Source organism: Hemitrygon akajei, chromosome 19 (genome assembly GCF_048418815.1).
Source record: "Hemitrygon akajei chromosome 19, sHemAka1.3, whole genome shotgun sequence".
Lineage (NCBI taxonomy): Eukaryota > Metazoa > Chordata > Chondrichthyes > Myliobatiformes > Dasyatidae > Hemitrygon > Hemitrygon akajei.
In genome coordinates, this window is record NC_133142.1 from 18,109,647 (window position 1) to 18,127,954 (window position 18,308).

Here is an 18,308-nt window from a genome sequence, read left to right on the forward strand (position 1 = left end):
TACAAAGGGAAATGCAAGATGCAATTAATAAAGTGGAGGAGTGGGCAAATAAATAGGGTTTCAAATTGTCTATAAGTCGCAAGTGATATGTTTCTCAAGAAATCACAAACCAGTTTCTGTGAAATTATATAAACAAAAATTAGAGCAGGTAAAGGTAATTTGGTTCCTTGGTTTGTTATCTGATAAGAAACTTTCATGGAAAAAGCAAATTGAGAAAGTTACAAACAAATGTAAAAAAAAAACAATTTATTGAGGTGTCTTGCTGGACAGGATTGGGGTGCTAGCAGATTATTGCTATTAAATATTTATCAAGCTCTAATGAGGGCTACATTGGATTATGGATGTGTAGCATACATGTCAGCTGCAGAAAGTAATTTAAAAATGCTGGATGTTGAGCAAGCTCAGGCCCTCAGGATATGTAGTGGTGCCTTCAGAACACCACCTGTATCAGTCCTTCAAGTCGAAACGGGGGAAATGCCATTAAGACTTAGAAGAATAAAGTTAATGCTACATTACTGGGTTAACATCATGGGGCATAACTATTCACATCCAGCTAAAGCTATACTAAAAGACTGCTGGGAACATAATAATTCAAATTATAATAGCTTTGGATGGATCCGGGATGCAGTAGCACAAAAATATGGTCTACACGAGCTGGAATATAGCCTTACAGAGTTCCATTATCTGATGTTCTTCCATGACTCTTTACAATACACACAGTGGATATAAACCTGCAACAACTTTTTAAAAAGTCTAACTGTGGAATCAAACTGATAGTACAAGAATATATAGACCTGCATCTTAGAAATAATTAGTAATATTTACGAATGGATCAAAAGACCCTAGCTCTGGCCACACAGGTATTGCAGTCTACATTCCTCAGTGCAAAACTAGCACTAGGAAAAGAACATCAAACCATTTATCAGTGTATACAACAATTAATGGCAATATTGAGTGCATTATCTTGGATAGAAGAAAATAATGTCAAAAAGACTGTAATTTGTTCAGACAGTTTGTCTGCATTAATCTCTATCAAATCAAGAAAATCAGAAAGTAGACACGATATTTTATTGGAGATTCTATGCAAGTTGTATATACTGACCGAAAATGGGGTAGAAGTAAGCTTCCTTTGGGTTCCTGCTCATTGTGGTGTGGAGGGTAATGAAAAAGTGGACATTATAGCTAAACAATCACTCAAATCATCTATAATAGAGGTCCAGATCCCTCAAAGCAAAGCAGAAGTCAAAAAGCATTATAAAAACACGTATTGAGGAGACATGGCAGAAACACTGGGATGAGAGTGAAACAGGGAGACAACTGTACAAAATACAAAGGCGAGTCAAATACCAAAGAATATCAGGTGGGCATAGAAAGATAGAAGTGATCATCAGTCATTTAAGAATTGGTCACACAAGTCTTAATTACACATTATACAAAATAGGGAAATATCCAACTGGGTTGTGTGAATACTGTAATCAACCAGAAACAGTTGAACATGTATTGATAAAATGTAAGAAGTATGAAAGAGAAAGAGTGAAGATGATAGGAGCACTCAAGATAAACAAAAAAAAACTGCTGTGGGTATAGAAGACATTTTAAGTGGGAGTTCAAGAGAAATACGGACCTATATCATGAAGTATCTGAAAGAATCTGGTTTATTATATAGAATTTAGGGAATGCAATTCTTTTCATTCCTCCTGTTTATCAAACGATCCACACTCCAGTCTAGTAGGTGGCAGTAATGCACCTTAGAGCTGGTTTGCCAACCGCCATAAAACAACACAAGAAGAAGAGGAAGAACCTTGTCCCAACAATCAGCAGCCATGGGCTCCTCTAAGCCTAGCACTCTGAAAATTAAAATATGTGATGCCCACAAAGCAGGAGAAGGCTATAAGAAGAGTGCAAAGCGTTTTCAGGTAGCTGTTTCCTCAGTTCGTAACGTAATTAAGAAATGGCAGTTAACAGGAATGGTGGAAGTCAAGTTGAGGTCTGGAAGACCAAGAAAACTTTCCAAGAGAACTGATTGTAGGCTTGCTAGAAAGGCAAATCAAAACCCCCATTTGACTGCAAAAGATCTTCAGGAAGGTTTAGCAGACTCTGGAGTGGTGGTGCACTGTTCTACTGTGCAGCAACACCTGTACAAATGTGACCTTACTGGAAGAGTCATCAGAAGAAAACCTTTCCTGCGTCCTCACCACAAAATTCAACATCAGAAGTTTGCAAAGGAACATCTAAACAAGCCTAATGCATTTTGGAAACAAGTCCCATGGACTGATGAATTAAAATAGAACTTTTTGGCTACAATGAGCAAAGGTACGTTTGGAGAAAAAAGGGTGCAGAATTTCATGAAAAGAACACCTCTCCAACTGTTAAGCACAGGGGTGGATCGATCATGCTTTGGGCTTGTGTTGCAGCCAGTGGCATGGAGAACAGTTCACTGGTAGAGGGAAAAATGAATTCAATTAAATACCAGCAAATTCTGGAAGCAAACATCACACCATCTGTAAAAAAGCTGAAGATCAAAAGAGGATGGCTTCTACAACAGGATAATGATCCTAAACTCACCCCAAAATCCACAATGGACTACCTCAAGAGGCACAAGCTGAAGATTTTGCCATGGCCCTCATGGTCCCCGGACCTAACCATCATCAAAATTCTGTGGATAGACCTCAAAAGAGCAGTGCATGCAAGACGGCCCAAGAATTTTACAGAACTGGAAGCCTTTTGCAAGGAAATCCCCCAAACAAGAATTGAAAGACTCTTAGCTAGCTACAGAAAACGTTTATAAGCTGTGATACTTGTCAAAGGTGGTGTTACTAAGTACTGACCATGCAGCATGCCCGAACATTTGCTTCGGGCCCTTTTCCTTTTTTGTTATTTTGAAACTGTAAAGATGGAAATAAAAAAGTAATCTTGCTTAAAATATTAGTATCATCTTTAACTCTATGCCTTTTGGAAATCAGGTCATCTTTTACTTGCTTAGCTATTCACAGTAACAGAAATTTTGACCAGGGGTGCCCAAACTTTTGCATGCCACTGTATATCCATAGCCAACACATTAGCTTGCCTGCAAACCTGTTTGATATATCTAGACATGTGGGGGAAAGTCAGCTCCAATCTTACACATATATTTTCTAGCAAAAGGGGAAACTTAGGGAATAATTATCATAATATGACATTTAGAAGGGCTTCTAAAAGAATAAGAAATAATCAAATGGGAAAATACTTAAAAATTGTTAGGTGCTATTTCAGATGGCTGAAAACTGATTCAACTGTGATGAACTGGAATTAAAGACAGGCTAACAAAACTATAATAAAATAATAAACTACAAGAATAGCTTAACTACAATGGGTAAATTTTCACAAGGAAACAAGTTAGTAGAACAGGAGTCATAGCTCAATGAATGACAAAATAAGAACAGTAAGTGAAAGGAATACAAAAATAATAGGGAAAGTGCAAAAGTAAACAAACTGGGAAGAGATTACATAATAGAGTACATGAATGATAAAAATGGGAATCCAAAAAATCCTACAGGCAAAGAAAAAAGGAAACAAAAGGATCAAAAAGGGAACAGAAATAATAATGGTTACAGGTCTTTGAAGATGGCAAGGAAGGATGAGAAAAAGTTGTAGAATTCTGGACATGTCGAGTGGAGACATGGAGTGCAGAGACATGGCGCTATGCTAAATGTCTCTGGAACACTGATTAGGTTTTAACCAGAATAGTTCCAAGTATATACATTGTAAGTTGTGGACCAAATGCACGTAACTAAACTTCTATAGGAAGGTTCAAGTTCAAGTTTATTGTCATCCAGCTGAACACATACAACAAAATGAAACAAAGTACCTCTGGACCACTTGCAACCACAAAACATATAACACACACAGCACATAAATCAAAGTATTACCATAAATAAGTTAATAAAATAGCATGCATCACAGGTAAACTGTAAACAATAGAGTATACAATAAACAGCACTCTGACCTAGTGATAATATCTCGGTGGTGGCAGGGTATTCATTACTCTCACAGCTGAGGGGAGAAACTTTTCAACAGTCAAGCAGTCCTAGTTCTGATGCTTCTGCACCTCCTCTTGACAGTAGTGAGTTCAAAAGATTGTGGAATGAGTGGTGAGGATCCTCAACAATGCTTTGGGCCCTTCGTCTGCAAAGTTTCCAGTAAATGTCACAAATAAGGGGGAGTGAACCCCAGTGATCCACTCAGTGATTTTAACTATCCTCTTTCAGGTCCTGTGGTCTGTTGCCTCCATATCACAATGATTGCAGCCAGGTACTCAACATGGTGAGCTAAAAAGCCTGTTGCTGTGCTTTATAACACTGTAGTTTAGAAAGGATATGAAGGCTTTGGATGCATGCAGAATAGATTTTAATGGAATGGTTCCAGAGATGTGAAACTTCAGTTTTGTAGCATTGGAATAAGAAAATTATCAGAAATACACAGAAACATAGAAAACCTATAGTACAATACAGGCCCTTCAGCCCACAAAGCTGTGCTGAACATGTTCTTACCTTAGAAATTACCTAGGGTTACCCACAGCCCATGTACCTGTCCAGGAGTCTCTTAAAAGAACCTATCATATCCACCTCCACCACTGTTGGTGGCAGCCCCATTCCACGCATTCACCATTCTCTGTGTAAAAAACCTACACCTGACTTCTCCTCTGTACCTACTTCCAAGTACCTTAAAACTGTGCCCTCTCGCGCTAGCCATTCCAACCCTGGGAAAAAGCCTCTAACTATCCACACAATCAATGCCTCTCATCATTTTATACACCTCTATCAGGTCACCTCTCATCCTCCATTGCTCCAAGGAAAAAAAGCTGAGTTCACTCAACCTATTCTCATAAGGCATGCTCCCCAATCTAGGCAACATCCTTGTAAATCTCCTCTGCACCCTTTCTATGATTTCCACATCATTCCTAGTAAGGCGACCAGAACTGAGTATAGTACTCCAAGTGAGGTCTGACCAGGGTCCTATATAGCTGCAACATTACCTCTCAGCCCCTAAACTCAATCCCACAATTGATAAAGGCCAATGCACCGTATGCTTTCTTAACCACAGAGGCAGCAGCTTTGAGTGTCCTATGGACTCGGACCCCAAGATTCCTCTGATCCTCTACACTGCCAAGAGTCTTACCATTAATACTATATTCTGCCATCATATTTGACCTACCAAAATGAACCACCTCACACCTATCTGGGTTGAACTCCATCTGCCACTTCTCAGCCCAGTTTTGCATCCTATGAACATCCCATTATAACCTCTGACAGCTCTCCACACTATCCACAACACCCCCAACCTTTGCATCATTAACAAATTTACTAACCCATCCCTCCACTTCCTCATCCAGGTCATTTATAAAAATCACGAAGAGCAGGGATCCCAGAACAGATCCCTGAGGCACACCACTGGTGACCGACCTCCATGCAGAATATGACATATAATCAATCTGGAGATATAACCAATCTAACATCATTAAAATGACTTGTCTTGCCAGTGTTAGGTGATGCATTTTGGAAAGTCAAGCCAGCATGGGAGTTATACTTCGAACGGCAGGGCACAAGGACGTGTAATAGAAAAGAGGAACTTAGAAACACAAGGGCACAACTTGTTGAAAGTGATGTCACAGGGAGACAGGGTGGTAAAAATGCACTTAGCACACTGGCCTTCATCATTCAAGGGCATATAAGGGCATTGAAGTATAGGAATTCTTACATTATGTTCAAATTGCACAAGCTGTTGCTAAGTATGCATGGAGTACTCTCTACAATTATGGTTCAAAATTCAAAGTAAATTTATTATCAAAGTACATGCAAGTCACCATATACAATCCTATGATTCATTTTCTTGCATGCACACTCAATAATTCCAATCGCCATAATAGAATCAATGAAAGGCCACACCAACATTGCTGACAGCCAGTGTGAAAAAGACAACAAACTGTGCAATACAAAAAGGAAGAAAAAAATAAATAATAATAAATGAACAAACAAACAAACAAACAAACAAACATGCAATAAATCTCGAGAACATGAGATGTAGAATCCCTGAAAGTGAGTCTATAGGTCTTGGGAACAAGTGAAGTTATCCCCTTTGGTTTAAGAGCTTGATGGTTGAGGCTAATAACTGTTCCTGAACTTGATGGTATGAGTTCTGAGGCTCCTGTATCTTCTTCCTGATGGTGGCAGCAAAAAGAGAGCATGACCTGGGTGGTCCCTGAAGATAGAAGCTGCTTTCCTGAGACCTAACTCCATGTAATTGCTGGGGATGGCTTTACCTGTGATGGACTGGGCCACATTCACTACTTTTTGTGGGATTTTCTTTTCAAGAGCATTGATGCTTCCATACCGGGCTGTGATGCAACCAGTTAATATACTCCCCACCATGCATCTATAGAAGTTTGCCAAAATTCTAGATATCATGCTGAATCTTCAAACTTCTAAGGAAGCTGAGGCACTGACATGCTTCTTTTGTAATTGCACTTGTGTGCTGGGCCCAGGATAGGTCCTCAGAAATTATAACAGAGGAATTTAAAATTACTGATCCTCTCCACCTCTAATCCCTGATGAGGATGGACCTCCAGTTTCCCCCTCCACAAGTCAATAAGTAGTTCCTATTATTGGTCATCTTATTATAGGAAAAACATGGCTAAAATCGAAAGTGTGCAGAAAAGATTTACAAGGATGTTGCTCGGTCTAGATGGAAAGGTTGGCCAGATTGGGTCTTTATTCCTTGGAATATAGAGAATGAAGGACAATTTTGCAGAAATTTTTAGAAACATAGAAAATAGGTGCAGGAGTAGGCCATTCGGCCCTTCGAGCCCCCACCGCCATTCAGTATGATCATGGCTGATCATCCAACTCAGAACCCTGTACCTGCTTTCTCTCCATACTCCCTGATCCCTTTAGCCACAAGGGCCATATCTAACTTCCTCTTAAATATAGCCAATGAACCAGCCTCAACTGTTTCCTGTGGCAGAGAATTCCACAGATTCACCACTCTGTGTGAAGAAGTTTTTCCTCATCTCGGTCCTAAAAGGCTCCCCCTTTATCCTTAAACTGTGACCCCTCGTTCTGAACTTCCCAACATCGGAAGCAATCTTCCTGCATCTAGCCTGTCCAATCCCTTTAGAATTTTATACGTTTCAATAAGATTCCCCCCTCAATCTTCTAAATTCCAGTGAGTATAAGCCTAGTCGATCCAGTCTTTCTTCATATGAAAGTCCTGCCATCCCAGGAATCAATCTGGTGAACCTTCTCTGTACTCCCTCTATGGCAAGAATGTCTTTCCTCAGATTAGGGAACCAAAACTGCACACAATATTCTAGGTGTGGTCTCACCAAGGCCTTGTACAACTGTAGTAGAATCTCCCTGCTCCTGTACTCAAATCCTTTTGCTATGAATGCCAACATACCATTTGCCTTTTTTACCGCCTGCTGTACCTGCATGCCCACCTTCAATGACTGGTGTACAATGACACCCAGGTCTCGTTGCATCTCCCTTTTTCCTAATCGTCCACCGTTCAGATAATAATCTGTTTTCCTGTTCTTGCAACCAAAGTGGATAACCTCACATTTATCCACATTAAATTGCATCTGCCATGAATTTGCCCACTCACCTAACCTATCCAAGTCACCCTGCATCCTCTTAGCATCCTCCTCACAGCTAACACTGCCGCCCAGCTTCATGTTATCCGCAAACTTGGAGATGCTGCATTTAATTCCCTCGTCTAAATCATTAATATATATTGTAAACAACTGGGGTCCCAGCACTGAGCCTTGCGGTACCCCACTAGTCATTGCCTGCCATTCTGAAAAGGTCCTGTTTACTCCCACTCTTTGCTTCCTGTCTGCCAACCAATTCTCTATCCACATCAATACCATACCCCCAATACCATGTGCTTTAAGTTTGCACACTAATCTCCTGTGTGGGACCTTGTCAAAAGCCTTTTGAAAATCTAAATATACCACATCCACTGGCTCTCCCCTATCCACTCTACTAGTTACATCTTCAAAAAATTCTATAAGATTCGTCAGACATGATTTTCCTTTCACAAATCCAATTTTTTAATTATGAGAAATTTTTAAAATTTTAAATTATGAGAAGCACAGATGAGATGGATACTAACAGGTTTTTCCACAGGGTAGGGGAGTCCAGAACTAGGAGGCATAGATTTGGGATGAAAAGGGAACAATTTTAAAGGAACCTGAGGGGAAATTTTTTCATGCAGAGGATAGTGAGTATATGGAATGAGCTGCCAAAGGAAATGGTTGAGGAGTTCATATCATATACAATACTATCATTTAAGTAGTATTTGGGTATTTACATGCAGGGTCAGAGCTTTAGGGATATGGGCTGAACACAGGAAATTGGGACTAGATAGGTAGGTAGCACAGTAAGCCAAAGAGTGTGTATCCATGCTGCTTTGCTCTATGGCTCTAAGAATAAGCTGTACAATAGTTCCTTTTATTAACAACAATGGAAAGCTGTTCTATTCAGATCCAGTTAGCAAGACCAAACACAGAATGAATACCGTTTTTCCTTAATCATAATATGACGGGGCTGTAAATCTGAAATACAAGCAGTAAAGTTTGGAAACATTGTAGGTCAGGCAACATCTGTAGATAGATTAAAAAAAATAATTCACACTTTAGGTTGCTGAGCAACTATTGTAAATTTACAAACCAAATATCTTATAAGTTGCAGAGAAGGGAATAGATAATGATAATAAACAGAAAGTCGGTGATAGGATGGAGATCATGAGGGACACATATTGTTGCGGGTGCTAATAGTGAATCTTATTAAATACTGCTGATCTGCTTAGAAGAAAACAAATAGGAAATGAGTGAGGATTAGGGAGAGGGAAAAAAAACAAAAAACTGCTATAACTGTGAAATATAAAACATTGGAGATTCCGAAAAAGCCAAAAGAAAATATTAAAGATACTAATCAACACAGACATCATCTGTGGAGAGACAAAAGCAAATTTATTAATATAGGTGTATACCTTTTAGAACTGATCAGTTTTGCACCAAATGGAAAAATTGATTATTTAAAATTGGTGAATTCAACATCCAGCCCTGAGAGCTTACTTGTATCTAGTAGGAAAATGAGGTGCAGTTCCTTTAGCTTAAAGCTGAGCTTTGTTAGCTCTGTCCAAAAGAAGCAACAGTATACTTATACTTCCTCTAATTTCGTAGTCATCACAATGTGGTCACATGTACACTGGGAAAACCAAACATAGAATGGGTGATCACTTTGCAGAGCAGTTCTGCAAAGTTGACCAAAACTTCCAGTTGTCTGTCACTTTAATTCACCAACCCACTCCCATCTCAGTGAAAGAAGTCAAAACAGAGACCAAAATGGAAATGACATGAAGAATTAAACTGGAACTCCAATATCGCATTTAATAATTCAGCATAGCCAAACTTTCCACCTTGAATCAGAACTGTCTGGTTTCGTTGAGAAGACATTAATCTGTAATGTTCATCATTTTCATCTCTCGGGATATGCCTAGTTACCTGTTGAATGCTTCCGTCTATTATTTCCATCAACTGCAGTGTTCTGTATCTCAGTTACTGCATCCTTTTCCTCCCTTCCCTGTTGTCATTTATTTCCTATCTACATCACCTCCAGAAAACTCAGCTGTGATTATTTCTTCAGATGTTCTCTCAGCTGGCACTGCCACCACTTGCATCATTCAATCATCTTGACACCTACCTTAACCACAAACATACACTTTGTTCGCACGGCCCTTCTTTTCTGAACTTAAAATAGGTTTGATTTCTAACTTTTCCTACCTTCCCTTTCTATCAGTTCAAGAAAGGAGGATGCCAACTATTTGTTTTTGTAAGCATTGAATGGGGTTGGTCAGCTTACATTACAAGCTTCTCAGAAAGGGTAAAGAGCTGACTACAACTGTTTCTATGGTCAGGGCTTAAACAAGTACCCCTGGAGAAGTGTTATATTGCCACTCAAATTCTTAACTGCCAAAATGAAATTTCAAAAAAAATGTAAGTCAGCCAGATCCTATGTGCCCGTCTTATGTATAATATCCTAGATTTAAAGGATATTAATATTTTCAGAGAGATACTGTGTCTACTTAACATTGGAGAGAGCTCTAGATTTCCCCTTCCTGAAGTCCACATTCAATTCCTTGGTCTTACTGATGCTTACTGCAAGGTTGCTGCTGCGATACTACTCAACCCGCTGATCTATCTCGTTCCAGTACATTTCTACGTCACCATCTGAAATTTTGCCAATAGTCGCGCCATTGGCAAATGTAAAGGTACCGTTTGAGATGTGCCTAGTCACACAATTGTGGGTGTAAAGGAAGTAGAGTAGTGGGCTAAGCACACATCCTTGAGACGCATGTACGTCGATAGTAATGAGGAGATCCGCACATACTGTGATCTTCCGCTGAGTAAGTCAAAGATCAAGTCAAGTCAATTGTCATTTCAACCATAAACTGCTGGTACAGTACACAGTAAAAACAAAACAACGTTCCACCAGGACCCTGGTGCTACATGAAACACAAAACTACATTAGACTACATGAGACAGCACAAGGCTACATTAGACTATATAAAACATAAAAACTGCACTAGACTACAGACCTGCACAGAACTACATAAAATGCACAAAACAATACAGGGCAGTACAATAATTATACAAGCAAGACAATAGGCACAATAGAGGACAAATTACAATAATAAATGATGTAGATGTCAGACTAGACTCTGAGTATTGAGGAGTCTGATGGCTTGGTCCAGGTGGGTGAGAGCCAGGTGGAGGGTGGTGGCGATGGTGTCGTCTGTTGAGTGGTTGGGACAATATGCGAACTGCAAAGATCCAGTTAAAGAGGGAAGTACAGAGGTATAGATAGGGTAGAGAATCGCAATCTTTTTCCCATTTAGGGGAGATCAAAAATAAGAAGGCACAGGTTAACTTAATAGGAATTAGTTTTAAATGGAATTCAAGGGCAAGTGTTTTAGTAGGAGTTGATATCTGGAACTTGCTGCCTCAGTTACAATCACTACATTTGAGGCTATGTCCACACTAGACCGGACAATTTTGAAAACGCTGGTTACGCGTAAAAATGATAGGCATCCACAGGCATTTTTGAAAATACCTCCATCCACATTAAAACGGGTATTTGGGCGAATCTCCCCCTACTGGGCATACGCAGGACACATCTACAGAAAACAAGCGACATGTTTCGTGTCGAATCTCGCCGTGAAGGACTTTTGCCTGCATTAGGTCTCTCCTTGTGCATTTGTCCAGTTACAGACTAGAAAAACTTAAGAGGAAATTGCCAAACAACGGACAGCTGTTGGCTCTCCTGCAGGAGGACTTAAAACTAAAAAAACAAATACTGGAGTGTATGCAGGCAACCAACAGGAATTCACGGACAGTATTGGAAATATTTCCTACAGCCATAGTCTCTTCACCGATGAACAGCTACAACAGCTACAACAGCTACAACTAAATGCAATAAGGCTTGTTACTGGACAAAAGTGAAATTTGCTGTTACCTCATTTGTTTGCCTTTACTTTTGCCATGTCTTTCTGTATTATTCTGCTGTATTTAACATGTGCAATAAAACAAGTTACTGGGCAAAAGTGATTTTATTTTTACCAGAGTAAAAGTGAAACTTACAATTTTCCTTTTTTGGCTTTAGCATTTTCACATCTATGCCAAACATAAGCTACTACATAAAAATTACATTTTGGAAGTAGTGGCAATTGCATCTACTGAATATTTGTACAAGCAATACATTAATAAAGCACCTTGTTGAATGTATAAAACATGTCTGCATCAGTGTTAAGTTGTATTTCCATAGAATGGTACATTAGGTTGTAACATATCTATTGTCAGAGAAGTACTTGCATAAATAGGTAAACCATCTTCATACAAGCCAAGACAGAAAACAGGGCAAAGTGAGTTTACTTATTTATTCAGTAAGTTATGGGTCAAAGTATTTGGTGAGTACATTTCTAACTCTTCTGACTGTACTTCAGTCTGTTCTGAAATAGTTAGGTTGTGTGGGGGGGTTGAAATTCTGTCATACTGCAAAGCTGCAGTAACATTCTGCTCAGGGACAGTCTCCTGAAGCCGTCCGCCATTGTTGTTGTGGTGTTGGAGGTTGCCTTCAAGAAAACTATGAAATGCCGCGCTGCCACTACCATCTGTTCCGGCACATCATGACAATGTTTTTAAAAAGCTTTGGTTACCCCATACACACTACACCAGCCAATCGATATTTTCAGATTTAAATACTCTGGAGAGCGTTTTAGAAAACCTCTGTTTTCAGGGGAGGAAAACATCATTTCAGTATGAACAGAGGGTCAAAACAAAGAGAAAGAGCTTTGGTTACGGATTTATCCGATCTAGTGTGGACGTAGCCTAAGAAACATTTAGGCAGTCAGTTAAACAGGCAAGGAGAGACCTAATGCAGGCAAAAGCCTTCATGTAGATGGACTAACAGATCAGCATGGACATAGTGGGATGAAAGGGCTATTTTTGTGTTGTACAACTCTGACTCTATCGTCATTAAGAAAAATTAAGACAACAAGCTATATATTTGTTTTTATTATAGAAGTATATGTGTATTAGTAAGCAAGATTTATTGCAATTAACATAGGGCCTTGGAGGCATCGCAGCTGGGAAACGACACTCTAGGGGCAGATTTATTGAGTAAAGCCAAGAAAAAGACAAGTGAATTTTTGAAAGTTGCATGGGATAATAAAGGAAGTTGTAATTATGGTTGGCAAATTAGTCATGATGGCGAATAGTGGAGAAGGCTTAGAGCGAAATGCCCTACTACTTTTTATAACATTTTGTACTAGAACTTTAGGAAAGTCTTGTGAAGAAGAAACTGTTGACAGATTACCTACTGCTGTGCAAGACATTGATTGCAGCTCAACATCTCTACAAGCATTTTTACACCACTGATGAACTATAAATTAACTGAAGCCAGGTGGTGCACCCTGATGGGTGCCAGAAAGGTCAAGTCTCAAGTAATATTTACTGCAATCTTAAATGTTGATTCTGTTTGCTGTAATTGATGGCATATGACAGTGACAGCACCCTGCTTAGTTCAAGTTTTCAACATACAGGCTACCTAAAATTGTACTGCCTTCCTAGAGTTACTGACATATTGATCAACATTTTCCTTCAAGTGACATTTTACAAGCAGTCCAAAAAAAAGAGACTTAGAGAGGAAACCTAATTCCATAGACCAGGAGGAAAGGATTAAAACATTCTAAAAATATTACAACCCCCCCCCCCATATAGATCTATAGCATGACATTTTAAGCATTAAAATGAAAAATAATTTCTAGTTTAGAATTTGATCTATAAACTATAAAGACAAACATTAAGTCACACTTGTCCACCAACCAGTACAAATCAATAGGACATCTTTTAATTATGAATGAACAACAGGAGACTTACTTCCAGCCTCCATGAATACCTCTGGTAGGTATGTAAATCCACTCTCTGTCTCCAAAGGATTACCACAGCGTGCATGTTCCCCAGGACGTTGAAGGTTAATTACTGTCTTTATACCATGCCTGAAGTAGGGAGTAAATTGAAACACCAATTAGATTACTAAAACTGAGAATGATATAATCAAATTCATGTTAAACAAATACACAAATTGTAATAACAATTTATTATATCACATTAGTGTAGAATTTGAAAATAAAAAAAAACTTCTAAACTATTCACCTCAAAGTGATATGCAAATAAAGGTACATATTGTAGTTAAGGTACTAATTTTAAGCCGTGTTTGGAAATATAACAAATTTATCTCAAAACCAGACCATCAATAAGGCAAGTTCTTAACAGTGGAAAACTCAACTGCTGGATTTCCAGATACATACCTACATGAATAACCCAAAATAACAAGCCATATGAAAGGAAGGGAAAGGAAATTCTATATATTTTGGTGACACTTTTAGAAATTATATTTTGAAGAAAAACTAAACCAGCGCTTCAATAATTTTACAATGATTATGATGATATTGGTAAGTTTAAAGAAATGAAATACAGGAACTAACGTAACCCTCTACATTTAGAGGCAGGCAATTTACAGTGCCTTGAGAAAGTATTTTCACATTTTACTGTCTCATTTTCTAAATTTAAAATATATTGAAGTTAGACTTTTTTTAAACTAATCTACAAAATACTGTGCATTATGACAAATCTAAAGAAAAATTCCAAAACCTGTCAACAATTTACTAAAAATTAAAAACCAAAATTGCAAGGCTGAAAAAGTATTCATCCTCCATGTAATTACTACGCTAACTTTCCTCAGGTGAAATATGCATATTACCTTCCCAACTCATGCAAATTGTAGAAAATTGGAGTGTCACCTTTTTCAATGAATTCATAGGAATAAATATCACCTCGCTCTGTAAGGTTAACACATCAAACCAAAATGAAGACAAAAGACAAGTCAGGAAAATGATAATAGAGAAGCACAAATCTGGAGAAGGATATAGGCCCATCTTAAGGGCACCAAACATAGGCATGAAACTCAGTGCAGTCCATCGTGAAAAAGTGAAAAAAATAAGAAACCACAGCTCCACTGCCTAGGTCAGGCCACCCCTCTAAACTTATTTGCCAGAGAAAAATTGCACTTGTGAGAGCGGCTACTATGATGCCAATAATCACTCTAAGTGAGCTGCAGAAGTCAGTGGCTGCAAATGGAGATGAAGTTCATGGATCCACACGATCTAAGGCCTTGCACAAAAAGGGTAGCTATGGAAGAGTGACAAGGAAGAAGCACTGGCACATCCTTGCCCATAAAGACTTTGCAAAGTGTCATTTAGAAGAAACTATAAAGGAAGAACGTCTTGTGGTTGAATGAGACTAAAATGGAACTTTTTGGCCTCAACACTAAGCAGTATGTGTGGCATAATTCTAATACTGCGCATCAGCCAGGTAACACCATCCCTACTGTAAAATATGGTGGAGATAGCATCATGCTAAAGAGATACTTTTCAGCAGCAGGCTGTGGAAATCTGGTCAGAATTGATGGGAAGATGAATGCTGCTAAATCCAGAGAAATCGTGGATAAAAACCTGCTAGCCTCTGCCAGAAAGCTTGAATTAGGGAGGAAGTTCGTCTTTCTTTGGAGAATGACCCAAAGAACACTGCCAAAGCAACCATGGAGTAACTTCAAATGAAGAAAATTGATGTCCTAGTCAGAGTCCTGACCTTAACCCAATCAAACATCTCAGGCAAGACCTCAAAACTGCTATCCACTGCAGTTCCCCAACTAACCTGGCACAGCTTGAGCAATTTTGTAGAGGAATGGGCAAATCTTGCTCCATCACATTGTGCAAAGCTATTAGTGACTTATCCAAATAGACTTCTGGCTGTAATAGCTTCAAGAGATGGTTGAACTAAGTACTGAGCAAAGAGGAATGAATATTTTTGAACTGCTGACATTTCACTTCTTGATATTTTATTTTTTCATGCTTTACAATTTTCCCTGTTTTTTGGGCTTTACAGTAAGGGGAAACAGGAGCATGTGATTCACAAATAAAAATTCTCAGTTAAATAGATCAAAATCCCTGTTTGTAATACTCATTTATGTGAATAAAGGTTTGGGGGCTGAATACTTTTACTACACACTATATACCGGTATTATAAAAACAATCTACTGAAATTAACAGTTCCACCTAAACATGAAGATTCAAATTGCTTGTAGCAAAATATTATGGTTCTGATGAAAGACCTACATCTGAAACATACAGCAATCATTTTTCTTTGTAGTTATTGACAGATTTGCTTTGAATTCCCAGTATACATTTCTGCTTTAGATTTTCATTACTCACATTTCCCTATTTCTAAATACCTTGATTTTAGCATGAAAATTGTCACTGACAAGATACTTTTAAAATAAAAGCAGACAATAGATTATTCACAAAGATAAGGGAATCATAACATCACTCATCCAAAGGGGAATGTATGTATTGTTCAATTATATGCAGTTAAATAATTCATTGCTTTGAATTATTCCCAAATTTTTTTTTGCAACAAACTGGTCAACTCTATTGCTGAATGCAGATGAGAAATTTAGCCTTCCAAAAATGATTACTAATTCAATTGCTCTATGTGATAGACACGAAGTAGATTATATACTGTATTGAGTTCTTCTGATTAGGTTGGACCATTTACTGAGCAGTATTGTACAATATGTTTGGGCAATATGCGAACTGAGTGGGAGTCCCTTTGCTTAAATAGTCTGCTGCTGCTCATTGTTCAAACATATGCATTAACAAAAGCCACTTAGGTAAAGAAAATAATGATTACAAGCATTTTGGAATATACTATAGGTTGTATTATTCCTTGCAGAAAAACAGTACAAATTGGGAAATAAAGGTCCTCCTTAAAATCTGCATTGTTGAACATTAAATGATACCTTTTAAATTGTTCAATAATACCATATTTTTCAATAATTTCTGTGGAGGGACGAGCCATTGCCAATATGTTGTCCGTAATCCTGTAATTAAAACATTATTAGACTTAATAATTAACTGCATTTTGGCTAAAAAGTACTCAGCAAATCACTAGTAACTACATTTATTCATAAAAGGATATGTACTTCGTTATTAACAATATTTTACAATTTTTTTAAATATTAAGCAAAGATTTCAATCATGAACTACTTACTATGCCTTTAAAGGAGTTACATAGGAAAGAACAAGATAGCAGCATTTGCCACGACCAAGCGAAACAGTATTTGAACCCATAATTGTGTTATGGCTTACAAAATTCCAAGCTTCACCTGAAGTTTGGAGTACCCTTCTGCATACTACGGTCACACACAATTAGCATATACATATAGTAGGTATAGTCTACTCTTTGAAGGAAAATTTGCACTAAGCTCAGTGACAGGGGTGGTGACGGCAGAATTGCTCAATAGAAGGGAGATCATTCAAAGGATTCAATACTTCAGTCTTCACTTACATTTTATTAAGTTGACTCTACATTATCTCCTGATGCTAACATATACAAAATTTTACAATGCTCATTTTTGAAGGTAGTGGAAAAGAAGGACAAATTACAGAAAAAAACAATAACTCTCATGTAAGATTATCACTTGGTGCCAGAATTAAAATGCAATAATTTGATATGAATCATCTGAATCTTGAGGCATTTTGGACTTTTTTTTACAGCCCACTGTGAGCTATGTTGATCTGATGGTTTACCATGGTGAAAATACCAACTGCAATCATGCATTACAAAATGTTGATTTAATTAGTATGTTTCTTTTAAAAACGACTAAAATAATAAAGCATTGAAATCCTTTTTTAAAATAAGAAACTGTGCAAATTGAACAAGAAAACACAATAGTAACTGGCCATTCAACCCCTGGTGCCTATGAAAACATTCAATGTTCATGGCTGACATTTAAGTTCAGTATATCCATCCTGGACAAATCCAATATCCCTTGATTCCCTTGGAATTTATAAATCAGAATCAGGTTTATTATTACTGACATGTGCCATGAAATTTGTTATTTTGTGCAAGCAGTATAGTGCAAGTCATAAAAAAAACTCGAGATTACAATAAGAAATAAAATCAGTAAGTGGAATAGTGAGGTAGTATTCATTAACTGCTCAGAAATCTGATGGCACAGGTAAGAAGCTGTTCATAAAATTTTGAGTGTGCATTTTCAGCTTCTTGTACCTCCTCCCTGATGGCAGAAATGAAAAGAGGGCATGTCCTGGATGGTGAGTATCCTTAATGATGGATGCTACCTCTCGAAGCACTGGCTTTTGAAGATGCCCTTTATGGCAGTGCAGGTTGTGCCCATGATAGAGCTGCCTAAGTCTACAACCATTTACATCCTCTTTCGATCCTGTGCATTAGAGTCTCCATTCCAAGCAGTGACGTTTTGAATTTACTATCTGTGTAGTGTAGACGTCAGCATATGCTATTACAGTGCTAGCAATCCGAGTTCAATTCCTTCTGCTGTCTATAAGAACTTTGTACATTCTTCCCATTACTGTGTGTGTTTCCTCCCACATTATAAAGATATACAGGTTAGGGGTAGTAAGTTGTGAGCATGATGATGTATTGGCACCAAAATCGTGGGGACACTTACAACGTATTTAGACGGTGTTGGTCGCTGACACAAGCAACACATTTCACTGTATTTCAATGTATGTGTGACAGAACATCTTTATTCTTTGTATTTTCTTTAATCTTTCCTTTATCTTTAGAATATGCTCAGCTGAATATACTGGCTAACAGTAAGAGTACATGTAGA

General features: G+C 38.1%; 1 protein-coding gene across 7 annotated transcripts in view; it reads right to left on the bottom strand.

Annotated features, from left to right (window-relative positions):
- ptpdc1a (protein tyrosine phosphatase domain containing 1a) overlaps positions 1-18,308 on the bottom strand; it is a 132,818-nt gene that overhangs the window by 33,807 nt on the left and 80,703 nt on the right. For all 7 annotated transcript variants that reach the window (XR_012102134.1, XM_073072171.1, XM_073072170.1 and 4 more), the window contains 2 exons: positions 16,455-16,535; positions 13,475-13,593 (listed from right to left, as the gene is read on the bottom strand). Coding sequence is in view for 6 of the 7 variants with exons in the window: in XM_073072171.1 (XP_072928272.1) it covers positions 13,475-13,593; positions 16,455-16,535 (200 nt within the window). In the remaining variant the exon portion in view is untranslated. The remainder of the gene's footprint in view (positions 1-13,474; positions 13,594-16,454; positions 16,536-18,308) is intronic.